At 51.4% G+C, this 22,313-nt stretch overlaps 3 protein-coding genes across 5 annotated transcripts; 1 reads left to right on the top strand and 2 right to left on the bottom strand.

The window, feature by feature from the left end:
* Positions 1-1,555: 1,555 nt before the first annotated feature.
* LOC101760228 (organic cation/carnitine transporter 4) lies at positions 1,556-4,967 on the bottom strand. The gene is made up of 3 exons (XM_004976862.3): positions 4,472-4,967; positions 2,190-3,039; positions 1,556-2,036 (listed from the first exon to the last, which is right to left on the bottom strand). The coding sequence occupies exons 1-3, from the start codon at positions 4,857-4,859 to the stop codon at positions 1,718-1,720; spliced, it is 1,557 nt and encodes a 518-aa protein (XP_004976919.1). The 5' UTR covers positions 4,860-4,967; the 3' UTR covers positions 1,556-1,717.
* A 2,256-nt stretch (positions 4,968-7,223) lies between these two features.
* Positions 7,224-16,207, bottom strand: LOC101760635. The gene is made up of 11 exons (XM_022828556.1): positions 15,794-16,207; positions 15,535-15,701; positions 15,243-15,443; positions 14,748-15,124; positions 14,493-14,637; positions 9,095-9,311; positions 8,673-8,839; positions 8,348-8,548; positions 8,090-8,249; positions 7,710-7,932; positions 7,224-7,619 (listed from the first exon to the last, which is right to left on the bottom strand). The coding sequence occupies exons 1-11, from the start codon at positions 15,924-15,926 to the stop codon at positions 7,469-7,471; spliced, it is 2,142 nt and encodes a 713-aa protein (XP_022684291.1). The 5' UTR covers positions 15,927-16,207; the 3' UTR covers positions 7,224-7,468.
* A 1,346-nt stretch (positions 16,208-17,553) lies between these two features.
* Positions 17,554-20,683, top strand: LOC101759812 (L10-interacting MYB domain-containing protein). 3 transcript variants are annotated; one of them, XM_022828291.1, is made up of 4 exons: positions 17,554-17,690; positions 17,772-17,902; positions 19,300-20,038; positions 20,123-20,683. In XM_022828291.1, exons 2-4 carry the CDS (start codon positions 17,849-17,851, stop codon positions 20,578-20,580), a joined length of 1,251 nt encoding a protein of 416 aa, XP_022684026.1. In that variant the 5' UTR covers positions 17,554-17,690; positions 17,772-17,848; the 3' UTR covers positions 20,581-20,683. The 3 variants fall into 3 exon arrangements, with proteins under 3 accessions (XP_022684026.1, XP_004976918.1, XP_022684027.1); XM_004976861.3 differs by lacking the exons at positions 19,300-20,038; positions 20,123-20,683 and adding exons at positions 17,982-18,287; positions 18,378-19,204; XM_022828292.1 differs by lacking the exons at positions 19,300-20,038; positions 20,123-20,683 and adding an exon at positions 18,378-19,204.
* Positions 20,684-22,313: the final 1,630 nt, after the last annotated feature.

Below are 22,313 nucleotides of genomic sequence, written 5' to 3'. Positions count from 1 at the left end.
AGCCGTCGCTCAGCTACTTCTGCGGCTGCGGCTACAGCGCAGCCGCTCGGAAAAAGGAGCTGCAGCTGCAGCCCAACAGCTTGTCTGGTCAAAAGTCTCCAAGCATCGCTCGTGATCTCTCTTTCCCATTCACCCTTCGCAGTTCTTTTCCTTCTGTTGGCCAATGGTTTGTGCCAGATATGATTGAATGTATGCTAACTCTAACAGTTGCCGGACGCAACTGGACGGCTGACTGCAGTCATGTAGCGGCTGCCAGCTGCAGCTGTTCCGAGCACCTCGGCGGGGAAAGAAAGGATTTTTTTATAAAAAAATAAAAGAAGGAAGAAGGCGATTGCTAGTTTGAACCGGACAGCGGACACACACACAGGATGCGGCGCGCCGGTATTTTCTTTTTTTAATCTTATCCATGACACAGTGGCACGCTAAACTTTTTTTATGTGCGCAAAAAAAAAAAGAGAGACCGCAGAACCAAAAAAGATAGATGTTTTTTTTATGAAACGAAAAATGGCAAATGTTGTTACGCTCCAAATCATACTCGATGCCGCTGCGAGCGAGCGTCTCCGTCTCGTGCATGATAGGTTCATGTGTGGAGGCATGGTCATCAGGTTATGGTTAGCGTGCTCGCGAGCGAAAATCATCTAAAAATATAGATGGTCAGGTTATGGAAGCATCTCCCATTACACAAAAAAAAATGAGGTCAAACTAAAACTTGTGCGAAGAGAAAAAAAAATGCATGCACATTTGACCGTTAAAAAAAAGGCAACAATTGATTTTCCCTCTCCTTGTGCAAAAAAAGAAATGAGTAAAAGTAATTTCGCCTCAGGTAGGAAATCAAGGCCATGCGCAGGCTGGTTGCGTTTAATTGGGCTAACCAAAGGCCGGTCCCGAGGCCCACTTCAAACTTTGTTGGGTTGCTTCTATCCTGTTTACCATGCATCCGCCCGCGGTCCCCCACGGCTACCATCTCCTTCAATCAATGAGCGCTTCCGCTTCGACGCCATCTGAGCCGTCGCCTCGCTGTAAACGTGAGGCGGGGAAAATATCTTGCGACCTCGGCGGGGTAAGAAAGGAATTGTTTTTTTATAAAAAAGAAAGAAAGAAAGGAATTGCGAGTTTGCAACCGGACAGCGAGACACGCAGGCTGCGGCACACTGCTTGTTTTCTTTTTTGTGAATCCTGTTCGTGACACGATAATCTTTTTTTTTTTTTTGTGTGTGTGTGTGTTGCGCAAAACAAAAGACCACGGAAAATGGCAAATGCTGTTACGCACCAAACAGTTTTTTTTAAAAAAAAAAAAGCTGTTACGCTCCAAATCCAACTGAGGGTGTGGGAAGTGCACGACATCTGAGCGCGATCGGAAAAGTGATTTGCACTGGCACGGTAAGTGCGTGATGCCGAAATGGCGAAATTCCGTGCTTCGGAGATCGAAGGGATTCATCCACGAAAAAAAGTAGTAGTTTGATGTATGCAAGACGTGAACCAACCAGCACGGCGTTGGCGTTGCGCGGCTGGTCGGAGACTCAGAGATCACCGGAGAGCACTAGGACTGTGGAGGTGCACGTTCTGACGATGCAGCATTGCGTAACCCACCTCACAAACGTGGACGACAACTTTCATTCCCTTTCAGTTACACAAAATTACAAGCAAGACCGAAAGACCATCTCCGATCGCCGTTTGTTGATCTGATCATCGTCTCCGCTGACCTCGACCCATCGCCTCAGCCCAGCAGGCTCTTCTCCCCTTCCTCCAGCCCGGCCATGGTGTCGTACAGGGGCTTGTTCATGGTCTCCGGCAGGTAGAAGACCAGCAGCCCGCCGACGATGCCCGACGCGCCGAACACCGCGAACGGCACCCTCTCCCCGAGCACCACCACCAGCGGCGCCACGATGGCCCCCATCTGCGCCGCCTGCGCCGTGCACCCCAGCGCCGCGTTCCGCACCACCGTCGGGAACAGCTCCGCCGTGTAGATGAACAGAAGGTTGTACGTCGCCGCCATGCCGAAGATGCCCACCACGCCGCAAGCCATCCGCACAACCCTGCGCGCAGTGGTCCAAGTCCATTTTCAAGTGCAAGTCCGTTAGTTGCATATGGCAGTTAATTGATAAAACTAAGCAGCCTGAGCAGCGCGATATGCATGGCAAGATAGTTTGAAGGATCAATTGAGTGCTGAAGGTTACTATCTGGCTGACCTCAAGATGCCTGCGCCGGCGATGAGGCTCCCGGCGGTGCAGAAGATGCCGCTGAGCAGCATGGTGCCGATGGCGAGCGGCTTCCGCCCGAACCGGTCGAGGAGCAGCGCGGTGAGCAGGTAGGCGGGCATCTCGGCGAGCGAGTTGACGACGACGCTGACGTAGAGGTTGGTCTTGAGGTTGACCACGTTGAGGCTGAGGCCGTAGTACACCACCGACGCCAGGAGGTTGATGAGCACCGAGAGCACGAGGCGGGCCCGCGTGGTACGCGACCGGAACACGTCGACGATGGATCCCGAAGACGACGAAGAGTTCGCCGACTCATCATCGACGCCCTTCGTCCCTTCCTCGTCCTCGTCGTCGAGCTTGAGCGTGACGTCGTCGGGGACGGTCCTCCCGTTGGCGACGGCGATGGCGCGGAGAACGCGCATGGCGTCGTCAGCCCGGCGGCGCACGAGGTACCACCGCGGGGACTCGGAGACGAAGGGCACGACGGCGGCGACGAAGGCGAGGGACGGGAGCGAGGTGACGACGTAGAGCGCGCGCCAGGAGCGCGGGAAGAGCGCGGCGACGCCCGCGAGCGCCGCGATGCCGCCGGAGAAGAAGTAGAAGGTGGACATCCCCGCGGCGCCGCGGCGGGAGGGCCCGATGGGCTCGGTGGCGAGGACGAAGGCGAGCACGCCGACGCTGCCGGTGCTGAAGCCCGTGAGGAGGCGCAGCGCGGCGTAGGCCCAGTAGTTGGGGGCCAGCGCGGTGAGGAGGCCGAAGGTGGCGTTGAGGACGCAGACCACCTGCAGGGAGCCCTTGCGGCCCAGGAACGAGTCCGACAGGTGCCCGAACACGCCGGCGCCTGCATACAGTAGAGAAGCGCACACGGTCAGAAGTCAGAAGTCAGAACACGACGACATGTAGAAGTAGAACGCGCGCGAGAGGAAGGGAATTAAAAAAAAAACACGTTTGATTGGGCCCGGTCTAGCTCGAAAACTAAGCCCATCCAGACAAGGAGCCCATTACTTGATAGCCGACTGTTTTTGTCAGTTTGTGAGGTAGGAGACGACGCGCGGCCAACTAGCCTGAAGCGGACGAGAGCAAAGCGATTTGATTGGGGACATCCCCACGTCAGAGCCGAGGTGGCACTTGGCACGGCGGGGACGGCCACGTAGCCAGGCTACGTTAGGCAATCTGCTCCACACGTGTGCGCACGTGTCACGTCTCGCTACGCCACCTCGCAGACCAATCAGTGGCAGAGAGCCGGTCCCGACGAGAAGCATGCATGGAGGGTTCGTTGCCATCGCCATGTCCACAGACACAGCCACAGGTGTGTGGTTACGTCTCGCTACGCCGCCTCGCAGAGTCGCAGACCAATCTGTGTGGTGCGTCGGATCCGTCCAGCGTACGGATCCCAGCACCAGTCCACAGCCACAGGTAGTGGATGCATGCAGCGCAGCAGCAGCGGGATGCTCGGATCGGGACAAAAGATTCCTCGGTATATCTCGTCTCGCGGCGCTGGAAAATCACGTAGCTGAATGGGACATGTGCGTAAGAAAGTGACACCGGCCTAAACTCGGTTTGGACTTTTACTCTTGAGGTAGATGGAGACGCGGATGGGATTGTTGGGAAGATCCAAAACAAAATTTAAAAAAGCGCAGTCGATCATCACGGATCGTTGATGTAGTTTTTTGCCAGTAAATTACCCGATGGGCAGCATCACGGATGCTACGCGACACGGGAAAACGATGCGCATGCAAGGGCACAAGTCAAACAACGCGGCTGACGATAGATGCTGTCGTTAGTCGTGGGGCACATGCGTACGGCGGCGGCGGCGGCGGCGGCGGCGGCGGCTGTGAACACCGCAGCGCCGGCGTTCATCCCGTCTGTCAGGCTCACCGGCCGGCCGGCATTCGTGTGGACATGGCCGTCGAAAGGGGGACGCACCCGAGAGCCGCGCGCCCGCGAGTAAACAGCCAAGCAAGCTGGGGCCAAGGGATGCCGGCCGAAAGCGCAGCACGAGATGGCGTCGTCACCACTTGCTAATTCTAGCGTCCCCGCATATGGTGGGGCTTCAATTATTCTGCTCGGCGGAGCCTACGTACTTCAATTTTTCGTTCTCCGGCCAACTCTCGATCCCAGAATGCCAAGGCACATCCTGCCTGAATCCTTAATTCTATGCCTAATCGCCCAAAACTAATCGCCGATAATCGAACGCGCATACAGTTGGAGACGGAGATGGAGATGACACTGGGAAATGTAATGGAGGATTGGAGCACGAGCACGGTACTGACCGATCATGCAGCCGGCGAAGAAGATGGCCTGGGCGAGCCCGACCTTGTAGCGCTCGCCGCAGACGAGCCCCCACTCGGCGACGGTGGACGAGGCGGCGCCGTCGGCCCACTCCCACCCGGCCGCGGCGTCCGCGCACCGATCGCCGCAGCCTCCGGCGGCGACGCAGACCATGGCCGGCTCCCGGTCCGCGAAGATGATCACCATGGTGTGCAGCGCCTCCAGCGCCCACGCCGCCGACACCAGCACGAAGTGCCGCAGCTGCCACCGCCCGAACTCCCCAGCGTGCATCGTCAGCGCGTCGTCGATGCACACCCGCCTGTTGCCCTCCTTCTTCTTGCCTCCGGCGGCCGCGTCGCCGGCCGGGAGGAGCGGCTCCGTCGTCGACATGGCGCTTTCTTTGTGGCGCGGGGGTCCTGCGCCGCGCGCCCTCTCTCGCTGCGTGCGTTCCGGGGGTGAACAGCGGGGTGTTATTTGTAGCTATAGGTGGGCAGATGGGCCGCCCGACCTTAGCCCGGGCCTAGCACAGTTTGGCTCGGCACGATGAGGCTCGGCACTATTAGGCATGATGATTTAACTGTGTCGTGCCATGTCGGCACTGCGTGCCAAACTGACAGTCCATGCTTGGTCCTAAGGTCTATTTATCATGCCAGGCAGATAGCATGGTAGTGCCTACCGTGTTAGTGCCGAGTCAGGGGCTATAGGCTAGCCACCACTCAATCAAAACTTCAAGTTAAAGGAGATGCAAAATTTTTCATCAAGTCACAGAACTCACATCATTGCATAACTTAGATCACGATTCACAACTCAAAGAAGAGACAAATAATTTCAAAAGTTTGAGCTAGTGCAATGGTTGCCTCATTAAATGGCTATCTAGGTAAAACTCACACCTCATGAGAAACTCTAAATAGGAAAAAAGAGTGCAACCCAGCTCAATCAAATAAACATTAAAGATTATAGACCAAGTTTGAGTTACACATCTGGGAACATTGCTGGAGATGGAGGAGACGAGAGGGCGACAGAGAGGCGATGGGAGTGGAGAGTCGAGGGAGCTAGCGAGGAGTGGGTGGGGGGTGCGGGGCGGCGGGGGAGGGGGTAGGGTTTTTGTCAGGACGGCAGTCAACGCCGGCTTATATAGCCCTCCTCCAACGGTCGGATTCAACGGTCAAAAGATGACCTGATCCAACGGTTGGGGATGAGGGCTGGAGGAGTATCGAGCTAGCATCATGCCGACCTAAAAACCGTGCCGTGCCTGAGCTGGTCCAGCGTGCTGAAGGTTGTGGCCCAGGCACTGCCCGATGCTTAGGATCGGGTCGGCCTGGATACTATTGCCTTCGTGTTGTGTCGTGTTAGTGTTGGGCTTTTTAGAGCCGGCTATAGTGCCACCACAGACCTGGCCCATCTAGCCATCCATATTTGTAGCTAAGCCGCCGCCCGCGGCGGAGGCGAAGGCGCGGCTACTGACGGCGTGCCGTTGTTTTATATGGAAGCTATTCACAGCGACCGTCGTGACATACATACAGGCCTTCCTGGTAATCGACAGTCCTGAAGAAAATGGAAATCCTTGCAGCTCCCAGTGCGTCGTATCTGGACGCGCCGTTGGTTTTGGTTTACGGATTATTCTAGCCCGTGTCGTGCTTAGCAGACTTGCAGTGACTTTGGACGGGACGGCTTGCTCCAAACGTGTCAGAGTTCCAGTTTCCAGTTATCTGAACATTGTCGATTCCAAAGGAGCTAGCGCAACGGCGACGAATAGACGAGGATCGATTTTTATCTAGACCTGAAAAGTCGGATTTGATTATTGCTGGATTTGCGCAGCCACAAGTCGTTGTGCATCGCTCTCACAATTGGAGGCAAAGGCAACGACGGCGTCAACCGTGAACAGCAGCACTGCAGCAGGCTGCGCTACAGCGAGGCAGCTCGTGTTCACTGGCTCCGGTGTCCATTTTTTACGGTCTCGCAGCGTTAGAGCTGAAATCGCAATTGGGGAAAGCGACAGCGGGGCATCGTGCGGTGCGGGTATATGCTGCTGTGGCCTTCTCTACCCTTTTGGCACCGTAGCAACGGCTCTCTTCCGTGGTCCGGCGTAAAGCCTGGTTACCACGCATCCCCTTCCGACCAGTGGTCCGACGGGATCAGGCCGGCCGCTCGGTCGCCAGATCCACCACGCGTACGGCGGGGGACGAATCCGATCACTCCGCCGTGACCAGATCGATCCGGCGTGCTCCAGAACTTCGCTCCGAGCAGCAGGATCGGAGATCAGGCTGACACACCTTGTCCGCGGCCGCGCAAATGATATTTAGCCTGTTCACTTCAGCTTATAAGCTGGCTGAAAAGCTGAAACGGCTGATTTATTGTGAGAGGAAAATACTGTTTGGTGACTGATAAACCAGTTGAATAAGCTGAAGCGAACAGACTGACTACTATCGCCCACGGCATAGCGCGCACATGTGCCGCCGCCGCAGTCGTTGAACACTTGGAATGGCGTGGCGTTAGCTCCTGGAAGCGTGCGACCGGTCGCGTGGCACGACTGCATGACGGCCCGGCTTTGGCGTCCTCCTCCTCCTAGCTCGCGTAGCTTCGTCATCCGTTCGCCGGGCGCAGCGGCGGATGCCCAAGTGGCGCTGCGCATGCGCATGCGCTTGCTCGGCCCGTCGGCCGCGTGGCGGGGGCCCGTACTGCTTGCTGCTGGCTCGCGAGGCGGTGGCGCCGCGCCCGCGCAGAGGTTTCATCTAAGTGGGCTGTCACGTGCCATGGCGAAGGTGGGCCCTGTTTGCCACTCCTCATTTGTTTCGACGGGTCAGGCAAACATGCTATTTGGGCCTGATAGAGAGCCTAGCGGCAAAGAAACAACATAAAGGGTCTGTTCTGTTCGCTTCAGCTTATAAGCCGGCTGAAAAGCTGAAACGGCTGATTTGTTGTGAGAGGGAAATACTGTTTGGTAACTGATAAGCCGGCTGAATAAGCTGAAGCGAACAGGCTAAAAACTTCCAGGCTCATCAGTAGGGAAGGATCCCCAGCGCCTTGCCGTACCCGACCACGTCTTGGTATATCTCGTCCAGCGTCTTGTACCTGAACTCGAACCCCTCCTCCACCAGCTTCGCCGAGGACAGGCAGACTCGCGGCTTCTCCAGGAGCTCACCTGATGAGCTACAAATTCACAACAACCGGCACGCATTTATTATCACTAGGCATGTACAACCACACGAGACCATCAGCGATAAAAAGCAGCAGTCTTACTCGTTGCCTACGTTGACGCTGTACTGCGGGTACTTTCTCTCCAGGAACCGTGCGATCTCGACGATGGTGGTGGTGAAGCTGCTGCAGATGTACCTCCCCGACGCCGTAGTCTCCGTCTCGGCCAGGAACACCTCGGCGCGGCAGAGGTCGTCCAGGTCGACGATGGGCACCCCGCCGAAGGTCTTCTCGATGCCTTTCAGCATGCCCAGCGCTGCCTCGTCGCCTAGAGTTATAATCGTATGAAATAAATCACTATTCGCAACAATGCAGCTAGCATAAAACTTCCACAGGAAGTCGTCGGCTGACGCGGCAATGCAAGAACATGAGGATCTTGGAATGTTCTCGGCACCATTGTTGTGCCTGTGCATCGTCTTCCTCACCGGATAGCATGGAGAGGCTGGCGGGGACGCTCGTGTACACCTTGGGCACCGGCGACGCGCCGACGGTGAGGACGGGGCACGCGATGACCAGGCTGATGCCGTGCTCCTGCGCCAACCTGAGCGCCTCCTTCTCCGACAGCACCTTGGAGACCACGTACCCCTGCAACACACATGCTTCGCCGATAAATATGAATGCCCGACACTGATCTGATCTGACTGAACAAGCATGCATGAGCATGGGGGGAAGTGTACGCGCACCCAGCTTGGTGGCTTCTCGGCGGTGACCCACTCCAGGTCGGACCAGGACTCCTCGTCCAGCACATGCCCGTCGCCCTCCAGCGGCCTGATGCAGACCGAGGAGGCCGCCGAAGTGAGCACCACGCGCCGCACCGTCCCCGCTTTCGCGCACGACCTCATCACGTTCAGGGTCCCTCCCACGGACGGCTCGATCTGGTCTTTCTGCAGTACGTCGCCCGATGAAAATACAGTACGAGATCGAGGCTCAGTCACAGAATGACAACTTGAAGCTAATTGAGATTTACAGCAGATCGAACAGTGTCATTGTTGGGTGATGTCCCCGCACCTCAGGGTTCTCCGACGTGAGGTTCACCGGAGCGGCGACGAGGAAGGCGTAGTCGCAGCCGGCGACGGCTTCGTCGAAGCTGCCTTCTTGGTCCAGGTCGGCGCGCAGGATCTCCAGGGGGCCGAGTGCCTGCAGCTCCTTGAGGTGGGAGTTCTTCTCCGTGTCATCTACATACAAATTTTGTTACAGCTCGTAGTAAGTGCTAGCTTCAGTGACCAAATAAGCCATCCCCTGGCCTGCCTTGGGAGAGCAAGACGTTGTGCACCCATCAAGTTACTACTTGTACACATCCAATTCGCGCGCACAAATTTCATCCAAACCGGACCAGCATGTTACAGCAGAACGGAATCCAGCAACTAAAAAACTCAAAGGGAGGGGGGGAAATAAGCAAAGTTGCAGGGAAGCAAGCAATGCAAACCGACCCGGGTTTCTGACAGTCGCCTTGACAGCGTAGCCCTTCTCCAGCAGCAACTTCACGAGCGCGGAGGCGATGTACCCGTTGCCTCCCGTGACGCACGCCGTCTTCACGCCACCGGCGGCCAGCATACCGGGAGTTTGAGAGTGAGGACCGGAGATGAGGAGGGTTTGGTTTCCCCGGGCAATCAGGTGTGGTTGCCACTCCAAGGAGCCGGCATCATATACACATCATATCGGACAGAGAAGCATCGATCCAGCTTGGTGGTGATACACGGTCGATGTGATTGGTGTCACAGGGCCGTAGAATTTGTCGTCCAGGCCCTGCCATGCCACAGTGCCAGCGTGCCACTGATTCAGGCTTTGTTTAGTTGCCCTGAATTTGGGTATCCAAAATTACTGATGTAGCACTGTAGCACACTGTAGCGTTTCGTTTGTATTTGTGAATTATTGTCCAAATATTGACTAATTAGGCTCAAAAGATTCGTCTCGCAAAGTACAACAAAACTGTGCAATTAGTTTTTGATTTCGTATACATTTAGTATTCCATGCATATACCGTAAGTTTGATGTAACGGGGAATCTTCTTTTTGCATAGTGTCAAAATTGAGAGTTTTAATGTAACTAAACAAGACCTCAGTGATTCTGACCTGGGATGGTTGTCAGATGCCACACGGCCCTCGCGCGCGCGCAGACAAAAGGAGGCATGGTTGTAGGTTGCCATGTGAAACACATGCACAATTGCAAACTCCTTGTCCTCATCCGCACCATGTGGTCTGATTTCACTGACTACCCCACCCATGAGGCCATGAAAGACGACGAGCTGTCTTCTGTCGGGGACAAGCTGAGGGGGTGTTTTTTTTCTTATTTTTAGCACGTGTCAGATACTAATTAGGAGTATTAAACGTATACTATTTATAAAACTCATTACATAAGTGGAGCCTAAACGGCGAGACGAATCTATTAAGTCTAATTAATCCATCATTAACAAATATTTACTATAGCAACACATTGTCAAATCATGGACTAATTAGGCTTAATAGATTTGTCTCGCCGTTTAGCCTCCACTTATGTAATGGGTTTTGTAAATAGTCTACGTTTAATACTTCTAATTAGTATCTAAACACGGGTGCTAAAAATAAGCAAAGAAACCAAACCAGGCCTGAGAATGGTCAAATGAAGTTTTGTGATAACACTGTGTTGTGGATGAGGTGAACCGTAAGCGGTACAACGCCAATTTTGTGATGGACGCGTTTGGGGCGGAACTGAGAGAGAGGATTTGTGGACATGGCCACATCGGAGCGGCCGAGGAGGACTCGAGGCGCAACAAAAGACAGCAGGGGGAGAAGAAAACCGGGAGGAAGAGTGAGGTTTGATTTTGTTGGGACCGTCAAAATATAGACACCCTCGAGTGTTGTCTCTGGGATAAAAATTCTTTGACCTTGCAATGTCTGCATCAGGCGCAAAGTCCTTCTAGCCTCGCGAGTCCCAGACTAAGAAGTAAAACTCAATTATCCTCGAACGTCGTTAGCAAGTCTCGAGACTAACCTCACAAGTAACGCATCGGCAACAAGGAAAGTGGAACTCCTTTAACCTTGCACGCTCTGTAAAGGCATCTCTAATAGTAAATCCTGCATCACCTCAGCTCTTGGAAGAACTCGAGGGTAGTGATTGATAACAATAATGGCTAACTTCAACTGGACCAACCCTCGAGTGTTGGAGTCGTTTCGGACACCGAGCTTTTATCTTTTTACTCTTTACTTAGGAACGATGCTCGGAGAAGAACTATGCGAGGCTATCACCTCTCGACAAAGACTCAACGAAGCAGACGTCTCGAGGCTGGGCATTCGTCTCGAATCGCGGATGACGCCTCGAGGCTAGATGATCGGCTTAAAATGAAGACGAAGTTTCGAGGTTAGAGGATGGAAGGCGTGAGAAATGTGACCACGTGGAAGAATTCAATTTGTACACGTTTCTTCAATGACTTTTATGTATGGCGTATTCTAGGAATGTAGTGGTTGAGAAAGGATATTTTCGGGATGTAAAGTAGCTTATGGATCACTATAAAAAAGGAGTCCTACCTGGGAGATTAGTTTTTCCAATTTCAAGCATTGTTGCCATTGTAATTTGGATCTGTTTGGTCTCAAATTCCTTTGAGACCAACAGAATTTTCTGCTAGTTCTCAACCATTCGTGCATGGGCCGATAGAAGAACACGTTGCGCCATGGGCTAGACTCGGCCTAGCCTAATTCCGCCGCAGCCAATAGTAGTTAGCAGCAGGCCTTCAGGCCGGCCTTTTTAGTGCGCACATGGGTAAATGCAACATGTTGTCACGCACGGACGGACGGGCACGCGTTGAGGCGTGCGTGACGCCTGGCGGTGGCGGGCGTACCGGCAGTCCGGCACGACGAGGCATGCAGGACGAGCTCGTAATGGTCCGTCGTCGGGGCTACCTTGGCATCTGACTATTCACAATCCAACCAACAAATGACAATTCATGAATTTGCAATATATACAAATGAATCTCAGATCCTAAATCGTTTCCGGCAGGAGTCGTAGACGTACGCCAGGAGCAGGAGCTAGTGCGCGATTCGTAGCACTCATGCCAGACAGGAGGAGATCGGTCCCTTTGGTTTCAATTCAGCCATTCAGCAGCGGCAGGCCGGCAGCAAATCTCTTGCTGCCACTGGTAATCCTGCCGGCACGCCCGGTCCAAAGCTCAGCTCCTTCTCCGACGCGACGCGCATGGGGCCGGCCGGCAATGACAGTGCCGTGCCGTGCGCAGGACAAGGTCACAAAAAGGGGATCACATGCATGGTGCAAAGCGCGCCCAATCGAATGCCTTGCCACACCATCGCCGCTCAGTGTCAGCCATGTCAACATTTCTCATGTCGGGCCTCAGTCGCTGCCACTGCACAGGAATACAGGATGAGAGGGGATGAGAGGAGTGGAGTGGAGTGCAGGAACACCCACGCGCGCCACAGAAGATGATGAGATGCGAGGACAGGTATCTCCTATCTTCACGGAGAAAAGTCGAAGCGTGCACGATCGCGCGATAGCAAGCCATCATTCTGCCCACCGCGCGAGCACGCGGTGCTGGGCCAGACGAGTCGCACGGCGCCGAGCGCAAGCGACCAGCAGCTCCTGCACATGCCGGCCAGCCCCGGGGCCCGGCTCGCGCGCTGTCAGAGGCAATTTTGCTGAGAAGAGGCCCTGATCAGATTACCCTGTTTGAGGATGGTTCTAGGGAACGATTCTTCCATGAGAAATGAGAAGCAAGCAACAAGACAGCGGAACACTCTAGGTACTAAATTTTAGGATCACATCAGATGTTCGGACGCTAATTAGGAGGACTAAATATGAGCTAATTATAAAATTAACTGCAGAACCCTATACTAATTCGCGAGACGAATCTATTAAGCCTAATTAATCCATAGGACTAAATATGAGCTAATTATAAAATTAACTGCAGAACCCTATACTAATTCGCGAGACGAATCTATTAAGCCTAATTAATCCATCATTAGCAAATGGTTACTGTAGCACCACATTGTCAAATCATGAACTAATTAGGCTTAATAGATTCGTCTCGTGAATTAGACTTCATCTGTGTAATTAGTTTTGTAATTAGACTATATTTAATACTCCTAATTAGTATCAAACATCCAATGTGACAGGTACAATTTTATGGGCCTGTATCCAAACAACGCGCTACTCTAGAGCACAGACGACTCCAAAAACCTTTTTTTTTTAATCTCCTTTCATTTCAAGTTGAGGCCATGTTTAGTTGCCTAATTTTGAAGTGCCAAAATCACTGTACCAGCACTGTAGCACACTGTAGCGTTTCGTTTGTATTTGTGAATTATTGTCCAAACATTAACTAATTAGGCTCAAAAGCTTCGTCTATTGTCCAAACATTAACTAATTAGGCTCAAAAGCTTCGTCTCGCAAAGTACCATAAAACTGTGCAATTAATTTTAATTTCATCTACATTTAGTACTCCATGCATGTACCGCAAGTTTGATGTTATAGGAAATTTTCTTTTTGCATAGTGTTAAAGTTGGGATTTAGAGGTGAACTAAACAAGGGCTGAAACTTTTCCAGGAGCAGCAACACAGGCAGGCGCTCATTATTGCCATGACTCAAGTCACCGTTACCCGCGTGTCAGTTGGATAATCCGGGGGACCAAATGCGGCATGAATGATCCTGAGATCCTACTTTGTCGCCACCTTTCTGTCCCATCGGTGCGTGACAACTGGCACGCCTTCAGAAAATCTTGACCTTCCGAACGCGGTCCGCTCTGTCACCTGCGTGGAAAACGTTCTCCCAACTTTTCAAATCCTTCCTGCTTGCATGTCCCATTTTCCTTTTTTTTTTTTTGGGGGGGGGGGGGGGGGGGGGGGGTCTTGAATGCATATTCCGCATCACTTCACTGTGCGCGCACAGACATTGTCCTGGTTTGTTTTACGTTTTCACAGCTGCAGCGCACGGCGACGGAGGAACAACAATGGGAGCTGCTACCAGCTAGGGAGTAGGCAAGACATAAAAAGAAACAAAATTACGTTGCTCGACCTGTGTCCTGACTCCAGAGGATGCAGTCCAATGCAATCTGATGTCAAGAAACGTTTAACCAAACTTTGGATGTGCTCACGTCAATGGATGCTTACAGACAGAAATACAGGCCTTCCTTGTTCAGACCTGGAAATACACTACCAGTTTACCACATATACACACTTAGGCCCCGTTTGAATTAGCTGGAGCTAATAGAAACCTGCTTAAAAACTGCTCTAGTTAATCCCGAATAGTTCAACTTATAAAAAGTTAGCTTATACTCCAGTTTTCAAGTATCCAGCCAGCTAGCTTATACAAAGCTACAAGCTGCCTCGTTTGCAGAGCTTAAACAAAGTTGGGAGGATCCAAGCATGACTTTAGGCTATGCGCCTCATTAGTCATTCGCACCCTGGTGAAAGTGAGAGAAGAGGAATGAATTCGGGATTCGTGAGTTTTTCCACACATACATGGCGCCTCTATTGCGTCATCGTGCTTGCCTGGTATGCCTTTTTAACAAAGAAAATATAACCTCCAGGTCTGTGCATCAACTACAGCTACAACTAGAGATGCATGCAGCCATTCATGTACTTGGCGGGCATGCCATGTATGTAGTAGTTGCCCCAGGTGAAAAACCAAAGTGATTTCCCCCACTGACGCGTAGCAAAGCGCACTAATGTGATACGGATAGGACTGAAAACTCTGGAATCTCAAATTTTGAAGGAACACAAACACATGACATGAGCTACACTCCCCGCAATTAATTATTTTGCGCCCTGAGGAGGTGACAAAAGGCACCCCACTGCACGGCACGGACTTATTCTGCGGGTACAGTACAGCTGTACAGGGTACTCGATCAGCTGCGCAGGATCCCCAGTGCCTTGCCGTACTCCACCATGTCGTCGTAGATGTGCTCCAGCGTCTTGAACTCGAACTCGAACCCGTCCTTCTCCAGCTTCGTCGACGGCAGCAGCGCTATCGGCTTCTTGAGGAGGTCGCCGGAGCTGCAAGAGGTTTATTAATGTAATTGTTCATGCAACCAGATCGATCGTCGCTAGCCATGATCTCCAGGAGGGCAAAGAAAGGATCAATCAAAGCAATCGAGTGATCTTACAGCTCGGTGTTGACGTTGTACTGCGGGTACTTGTCCGCCAGGAATCGGGCGATCTCGACGATGGTGGTGTCGAGGGCGTTGCAGATGTACCTGCCGGCGGCCGCCTCCGCCTCGGCGACGAAGATCTCGGCGCGGCAGACGTCGTGCACGTGCACCAGCGGCACCGACCCGGAGGCCCTCTCGATGCCCTTGAGCACGCCGAGCTCCTTGTCGTCGCCCGACAGCAGGGAGAGGATGGCCGGGACGGTGGTGTAGACCTGCCTGTCCGGCGCCTCCCCCACGGTGACGGACGGGCACAGGGTCACCAGGCTCAGGCCGTGCTCCTCCGCGAACTTGGACGCCGCCTGCTCCATGAGCACCTTCGACACCGGGTACGCCTGTGTTATGATGCGGAGGAAGCGCGATCACGGCGCCATCAGCATGCAAACGGACTGAACATTGTTCAGGGTGCAGAAGTGATGAACAATGATATGCGTTTGTGCAGTGCAGGCGTACCCAGAGACCGGTCCTTTTGGCGGTGAGGTACTCGACGTCGGAGAAGGACTCCTCGTCCAGCACGTGACCGTCGCCTTGCAGCGGCTTGCTGGAGACGGCGGCCGTCGACGAGGTCAGGATCACGCGCTTCACCGTCCCGGCCTTCACGCACGACCGCATCACGTTGAGCGTGCCTTGGACTCCGAGCTCCATCAGCTCTTTCTGCCATAATCGAACAACTTCGATCGGTGTGAATATCATATATGTCAATGAGGTGACTGACGATCGAGTGGCAGTGATGACGTTTGCGCACCTCAGGGTTCTTGGACGTGTAGTCCACCGGGGCTGCGAGGAGGAAGGCGTAGTCGCAGCCGGCGACGGCCTCGTCGTAGCTGCCTTCTTCGCCCAGGTCGGCGCGGAACACCTCCAGGGTGCCGAGCTTCTTCATGTCCTCCAGGTGGGAGTTGTCCTCCTTGTTCTCTGGGATACGATTCGATTCAGTATCAGAACACTAATGCACTTTTGATCATTCACAAGTCAGAACCGAGAAAGGGGAGGGAAGATAATCTAACCGGGGTGCCTGACCGTCGTCTTCACAACGTAGCCCTTCTCCAGCAGCATCTTGATGAGCATCGACGCGATGTACCCGTTCCCCCCGGTCACGCACGCCGTCTTCTTCCTCTCCTCACCGGCCGCGGCCGCCATCTTTGGCAAGGTGAACACGAGCACTGCTGGTTCTCTCGACTCAAGCACTGAGGCAGTGTACTGTGGCTCTGGATCCTGAAGTTCTGAGGTGGATGGTTGGCACACTGGCTGAGCAACGTGCCTTTTGTAAGCTTGCTGCCTGCCAGGGTGCTCCACACGATGGTTCACAGCCACAGGGTGCTCGAGATCTTATCGCTTTCTCTCAAGCGGTGACGCCGGCAGGTCGACGACACGGTGAGAACGTCGACGACGACGTCCGGGGACGAGATAAACTGTTCCATGAAAAACACTCGGGATCTTTTTCGGGGCTGAAAGTTGCAGAATTGCCCCTAGGAAAACGATGCTCCAGTCGGTGGTTGCCGATTGGTCAGTAGGTCCACGAGCTCGACGATCGCGTGGGCATTTAAGAATGTACCGTACCAGCCCATGACAGCTAAATGCGAGGTTAAGAATGGGATGATGGTCGTTTGCTCCACTAAATTTAACCTTGAACATAGTAAAACAAGGAATATTTCTTCTCTGGCAGTTGTTGCAGGAGTATTAAGGGCCTGTTTTCTTCCACCCATCTAAAATTTAGATGCTAAAATTTAGCAACTTTGAGCTGCTAAATTGGAAAACAGTCTTGCTAAACTTGCTAAAGTTGAGTTGCTAAAGTTTAGATCTTTAGCAAGTTTTGGGTTGCTAAAACTTGCTAAAAGGTGGGCTGGACACCTTCTACCCCTCATTATTGTCTGGCAGTCCCGCACTCCCGCACGCATACCCCTCCCGCACTCTGCATCCACCCGCACTCCCGCACGCCCGCCTCCTCTTCTCTTCGCATCCGCCCCCTTCCTGCCCCGCATCGAGCGCCGCCGCCGCAACCGCATCCACCCCCGCCGCCGCCACGCATCCGCCGCCTCCGCCACGCATCGACCGCCGCCGGCTCCTGGGGTCGAGCCCCACCGCCGCCCTAGCCGCGACGCATCCACCGCCGCCCTAGCCGCGCCGCATCCACCGCCGCCGCCGCAACGCATCCACCGGCGCTGCCCATACAATCTCCCGCCGCCGCCTCCAATAGTCTAGCTCCACCGCCGCCGGCTCCTGGAGTCCACTGCCGCCGCCGCCCCCCGGAGTCCAGGACCGCCGCCACCCCCGGAGTCCAGGGCCGCCGCCGCCTGCTGCTGGAGGCCGCCCTATCTTCCCCCTCCCCCCACTCCAACTCCAGATCCGCCATCCCATCGTCCCCCTCCCCCCACTCCCACCCCGGATCCGCCATCCTCGCCGACACAACTCCCGGATCCGCCATACTCGCCGCCCCTGCTCCATCCCCATCCTCTCCGCAACCTCCAACTCCCCTTACCCCATCCCCACCGCAACAGCTCCTAGCAATGGCCGGATACCCGTGATTGGTCGCAGGGTGCTTCATCCTCGGCGGCCCCCTTCGTTCCCTATTCCTTGCGCCCCTTCCCGATCCAGAGGAGTTGGAGTTCATGTCCCACGGGCCCGTCTCGCGCTCGGGCGGCTCCATCTCTCTCGGCTGGGAGGGTCAACATGCAGGATCTTGATCTGAACTCCCACGACGAGTCCTTTCCCCTACCTCGATGAATACACTGACATCCTGGAATCTTGGAAGAGGACGCGGCGATGGTTGTTAGGATCGGCTCGTTTCACCTCCCCGTCAGACCGATGGTGGTGTTCCAATCGCCCGGGGAAGGGCTGGCACCGCACGTGGTGGCCGCCGTGGCCGGGGAAGGCGCCGTACTGCTTCACCTTCGCCGCCTTCAGGTAAAGACCTACTGAATTGGTTGTATGGTTTGATGATTTGCAAGCTTTGCGGTTCTGAGTGTTGTGATCTTACATATTCAGATGCAAGTCCTCCTATCCGGCAACATCTTCGGGGGAGATTGGGACGAGGCGCAGCCTCTGCTGCCTATTCTGCATCCATGAACACAGAGGATGTTGAACAATTGGACGAGGAATCTGGGGAGGATCATCATGTAAGCATCCTGTCCTCACTGTGCAGTGTGCATCTCCATGTTTTAGTGAATTGTATTTATGTTTTTCATTTTCTGGTAGAACAAATGTCATAGAGCAAACTGGAGCGAATTAAACACAGGAATTTTTTGCGAATTAGCTGTGGAACAAATCCGTATAGGAAATGCAACAGGTGGGGTGGTCAATTCTAGAGGTTTCAAGGAAATAGCTGCCAAATTTGCGGAGAGGACCACCATCAGGCATGAACCGAAGCAATTCAGAAATAGGTGGGATCAATGCAAGAAATTATATGAATTTTACGTTTTCGCGATGAAACAATCAGGATTAGGTAGGAAAAATAATGGAGCCATTTCAGCAAGTAAAGCCTGGTGGGATAAATACTGCAAGGTAGTTTTTTTTTGTTGTTTGTGATAATTTCTTTTAGTTTTGTGCCTGGAGTACATATAGTTTCTGAATTCCTGTGTCATTCGCTTGCAGTATCCAGAATGCCGTAAATTTAGCAAGTTTCTACCTCACTATCTTGAGCTGCTGTATGAGATGTACCACAAAAATGTAGTTGATGGATCAACTACAACCATACCAGGAGATGTGGATGAAGAGAGGCAGGAGGTACCTGAAGAAGAGGACTTCCAATTTGATGTGGATGACTACCCTGAACAGAGCCCTATGAGCCCTATGAGTAATGGCAGCAAGAAAAGGAGTACCAGTACAGCTGATACAGCATCAAGCCCTCAAAAGAAGAGTAAAAGTCCTTTTTTCAAGATGTTCAAGGGCCTCATAGACACTATGCATGAGGGGATCTCTGAAGATAACACTACCATGAGGGTGAAGATGGAGTTGCAGTTGAAGCAGAGGGAAATGGAACTGCAACAACAACTGAAGCAGAAGGAGCTGGAGTTGGAATTTAGAAGGCATTCTCATGACAAAGAAGAAGATGAGTACAAAGCAAGCCTTCTATTGGCACAGGAGTGTGGAGCATCAGAAGAGTCAGAAGAGTACTTTTTTGCTATGGAGTTGTTTAGGGATAGATTTAACAGGGTAGCTTTTGGCACACTATCGACAAAGGAACTTAGGTTCAAATGGTTGCAAACTAAGTGTGGGAAGACCTTTGGTCGCCCATGAATTGTAGGCCACATCAAGTAGCTGTCATGTTGTGTTGCTAGTGATGTTAGAACTTTTGTGTGAACTATGATTTGTGGTTTGTGTGGACAATTTGTTGAGAACTATGAATCTGTCATGTTGTGGTTGTAGTCATATTAGAGCTTTTAATAAATTGATCTTGTGATTTGTGGCTGTTTAGTTGACATCAATTTCATGGCTGCCTTGTTCAGAACTTTTAATCACAATTTGTGTGTACTATGACATGGCTGATTTGTGGACTATTTCATTGTATGTACAGGTTGATCTGTTTGACTATGTTGATGACTGGTTTCAGAAGAGGAAAAGGATAAGAAGAGAATTTGTTGCATTGGGTGCTTTCCTCGGTATGTACTATTATGCCACACATTTGAATAGATCAGAATATAGAGTACCAACAGAATCAGGATATGAATGGGTTATCAAAACTTTAGGAAATAGAACATCTTGTCACAACATGTTCAGGATGAATAGGAATGTTTTTGATAGGCTTCATAATGTCCTTGTACAGTCTTATGGATTAAAGTCTACTAGGAGAATGACATCAGTAGAGTCTTTAGCTTTATTCCTGTGGATGTGTGGTGCCCCCCAAAGCATGAGGCAAGCCGAAGACCGTTTTGTTAGGTCTACTTGCACAATTAGTAGGAAGTTCAACAAAGTATTACACAGCATTTGCAAACTAGCAGGGGATATCATTAGACCAGTTGACCCAACATTCAGTACTGTGCATCCGAAGTTGAGGTCAGCACGGTTCTCTCCATACTTTGACAATTGCATTGGGGCTATAGATGGGACACACGTGCCTGTTGTTGTGCCAGCAGATAAGGCTGTCCAACATACGGGACGACATGGGTACACTAGTCAGAATGTGTTAGCCATATGTGACTTCGACATGAGATTTACCTTTGTCGTCGCGGGATGGCCTGGATCGGTTCATGACATGAGAGTCTTCAAAGATGCATTGGACAAGTATGGCGATAAATTTCCACACCCCCCTGAAGGTACTTCCTTCATCTATGAACTATCTGCACGTAGTACTTTTGATGTTTGTGGATATATGTAACACGAAAATTGTTGATGTGCAGGGAAGTTTTATCTTGTCGACTCTGGATACGCAAACCGTATTGGGTATCTTGCCCCGTACAAGGGTACGAAATATCATCTACCAGAATTTCGAGCCGGACGAATTCCCAGAGGTAAAAAGGAGCATTTCAATTATGCACATTCATCATTAAGAAATGTCATCGAGAGGTCATTTGGGGTGTTGAAGAACAAATGGCGTATTCTGCGCGATTTACCATCTTATCCAATGGCAAAGCAAAGTCAAATAATTATTGCTTGCATGGCAATTCATAATTTCATTAGAGAGAGTGCTATTGGTGATGTTGATTTTGATAATGCGGATGATGAAGAAAACGATGCTACACCTTCTGAAGGACCATCATCTCAAGCAAATGAAGGTGCTACCCAACATGAATATGAAGATCAAAGCATGAACCAGTTTCGGGATTGGATAGCCGATGGATTGTTCAATAGGTCATAGGATCCTTTACTTTTTTGTTGTAATAATGTAATTTTTGGGATGCACAATAATTTTTTGATTCAATAAAAAAAAATAGCTGCCAGCATCGTGGCATTCCATTTTATTGATCGACGCAACGTTAGTAGGAACGGCGCTAGAATGGAACAAATGGGCAGGAAGGTGCATCATGACAGGAAAGAAATGGCGCCAGGAAAGAAATGGCGCCAAGGAAATCCTGGCGCCAAGAGCAGTTCAACCGGACAGAAGAATGGCGCCAGGGAGGAGGGAGAAAAAATGGCGCCAGGGAGGAGTGAGATGAGAGAGAAAGAAGGGTAGCAATCATTAGGGGCAAACATGTCTTTAACCTTCTCATTCAATGCCTTTTAGCAAGTGGAAGAAAACAGGTTTGGCTAAACTTTAGATGCTAAACTTTAGCAACTTTTAGCATCTAAAGTTTAGCAACTGCAAGAAAACAGGCCCTAAGGTTTTTCAAGCGTCGTGGACAACTGGATGGAGACTGTATTCTTTGACTGTCCTCTTGCTCAGTTGTTGCAGCTGGCTGCATGCAACCACCAGGCACCAGCTGAGTAGACCAAATATTGGATGGAAAGAGGTGTCAGTGAGAGAAAAACAACACTCCGAGACAAGTTCATTGTTTTGATTACGAAATTGTCTCCCTTGTACAGCGATGGCGAGTCTTAAACAAAAAGAATCGTGGACAGGGGGAGGTGCTGACTCAAGTAAAGAAGTGACAGGTCGCAAAACCAGGAGGACGACATGCTGAAGATAAAGCAAATCCCCAAAGGACCCGCGCATTGTTTGGTGGTTCTTTCAAGCTCGTGCAGTCGTGGTGCTCTCGTAGCTGTTCTGATTTTTTTAGATGTTTGTTTGACATTTACCAAGTATAATGCGTTTTGTAGGACTGCGGTTTCTCTGCTATATATCTTGCTCAGCTGATATCCCGCCTTTTGCTTGTAATCCATATCCATAATAACCGGTAAACTTGTTTTTTATAAATGGGAGATGCTATTTCTTGGACACTAGTTTCTTCAGTTTTTTTTAAGGAACGTTATTTATGATAAAAATCTGTTAGGTTTGTCATATTCTGGTCTAAGAAAAAAATGTTCTAGGTAGCGAATTGTTTCAGAAGATTAGGGCCATTTTTTTGGTTAAAATCTAAATATTCTGAGATCTAAAGAAAAAAAAGTCCCGGCAGTGACATAAAAAGTACGTAGAGAAATAAAATATTCCAACATTGTAATACTTTTTTTTCTATCATGGAAAAAGGTGACAATATCAAAAAGATAAATAGCAATTACTCCCTCAGTTTATATTTATAAGGTGTACATGCATATCAAGATTCAAACGATGTTATCTTCGACCAATAATTTAACTAATAATTTTTTATTTTTATGATGTACACTTGAAATGGTTGGATTTATAATTAAATGTACTCGATTGTAAGTTTATAATCCAAATAATATAGTATAAGATAAATTAATGGTCAAAATGTAATTTAGAAAACCGTATCATCTCATATCATATTTTTTTAAAAATAAACGGAGGTATTACTTTTTTTACTTGACCATGCTCCGATGGCATCAATTGCGTGTTGGGTGGGTGGGGAGGGGAGGGCCGGAGGGGTACTCACGCGTTGGGTGGCCGCGCGAGACCAGCAAGCGCGCGGAGCGGTCAACGAAGATCCACGCGAGGCAGCTTGCGCACGAATGTTAAAGCGTCCTGGACGGTGGGAG

Source organism: Setaria italica, chromosome VII (assembly GCF_000263155.2).
Source record: "Setaria italica strain Yugu1 chromosome VII, Setaria_italica_v2.0, whole genome shotgun sequence".
NCBI classification, from domain to species: domain Eukaryota; kingdom Viridiplantae; phylum Streptophyta; class Magnoliopsida; order Poales; family Poaceae; genus Setaria; species Setaria italica.
The sequence above is the reverse complement of the archived record's forward strand: the minus strand, read 5'-3'. Positions and strand labels throughout refer to the sequence as shown.

What these genes read in the sequence shown, in the direction of transcription:
- LOC101760228 (XM_004976862.3), bottom strand. Translation starts at nt 4,859, where the DNA reads ATGTCGACGACGGAGCCGCTCCTCCCGGCCGGCGACGCGGCCGCCGGA. An exon ending in CTTCGCCGGCTGCATGATCG is followed by an intron (nt 3,040 to 4,471) that starts GTCAGTACCGTG and finishes TACTGTATGCAG; the next exon opens with GCGCCGGCGTGTTCGGGCAC. An exon ending in GCCGGCGCAGGCATCTTGAG is followed by an intron (nt 2,037 to 2,189) that starts GTCAGCCAGATA and finishes CACTGCGCGCAG; the next exon opens with GGTTGTGCGGATGGCTTGCG.
- LOC101760635 (XM_022828556.1), bottom strand. Translation starts at nt 15,926, where the DNA reads ATGGCGGCCGCGGCCGGTGAGGAGAGGAAGAAGACGGCGTGCGTGACC. An exon ending in GACGACGGTCAGGCACCCCG is followed by an intron (nt 15,702 to 15,793) that starts GTTAGATTATCT and finishes ATCGTATCCCAG; the next exon opens with AGAACAAGGAGGACAACTCC. An exon ending in CACTGGGGATCCTGCGCAGC is followed by an intron (nt 9,312 to 14,492) that starts TGATCGAGTACC and finishes ATATGATGTGTA; the next exon opens with TATGATGCCGGCTCCTTGGA.
- LOC101759812 (XM_022828291.1), top strand. Translation starts at nt 17,849, where the DNA reads ATGAACACAGAGGATGTTGAACAATTGGACGAGGAATCTGGGGAGGAT. An exon ending in AATCTGGGGAGGATCATCAT is followed by an intron (nt 17,903 to 19,299) that starts GTAAGCATCCTG and finishes TTGTATGTACAG; the next exon opens with GTTGATCTGTTTGACTATGT. An exon ending in ATTTCCACACCCCCCTGAAG is followed by an intron (nt 20,039 to 20,122) that starts GTACTTCCTTCA and finishes GTTGATGTGCAG; the next exon opens with GGAAGTTTTATCTTGTCGAC.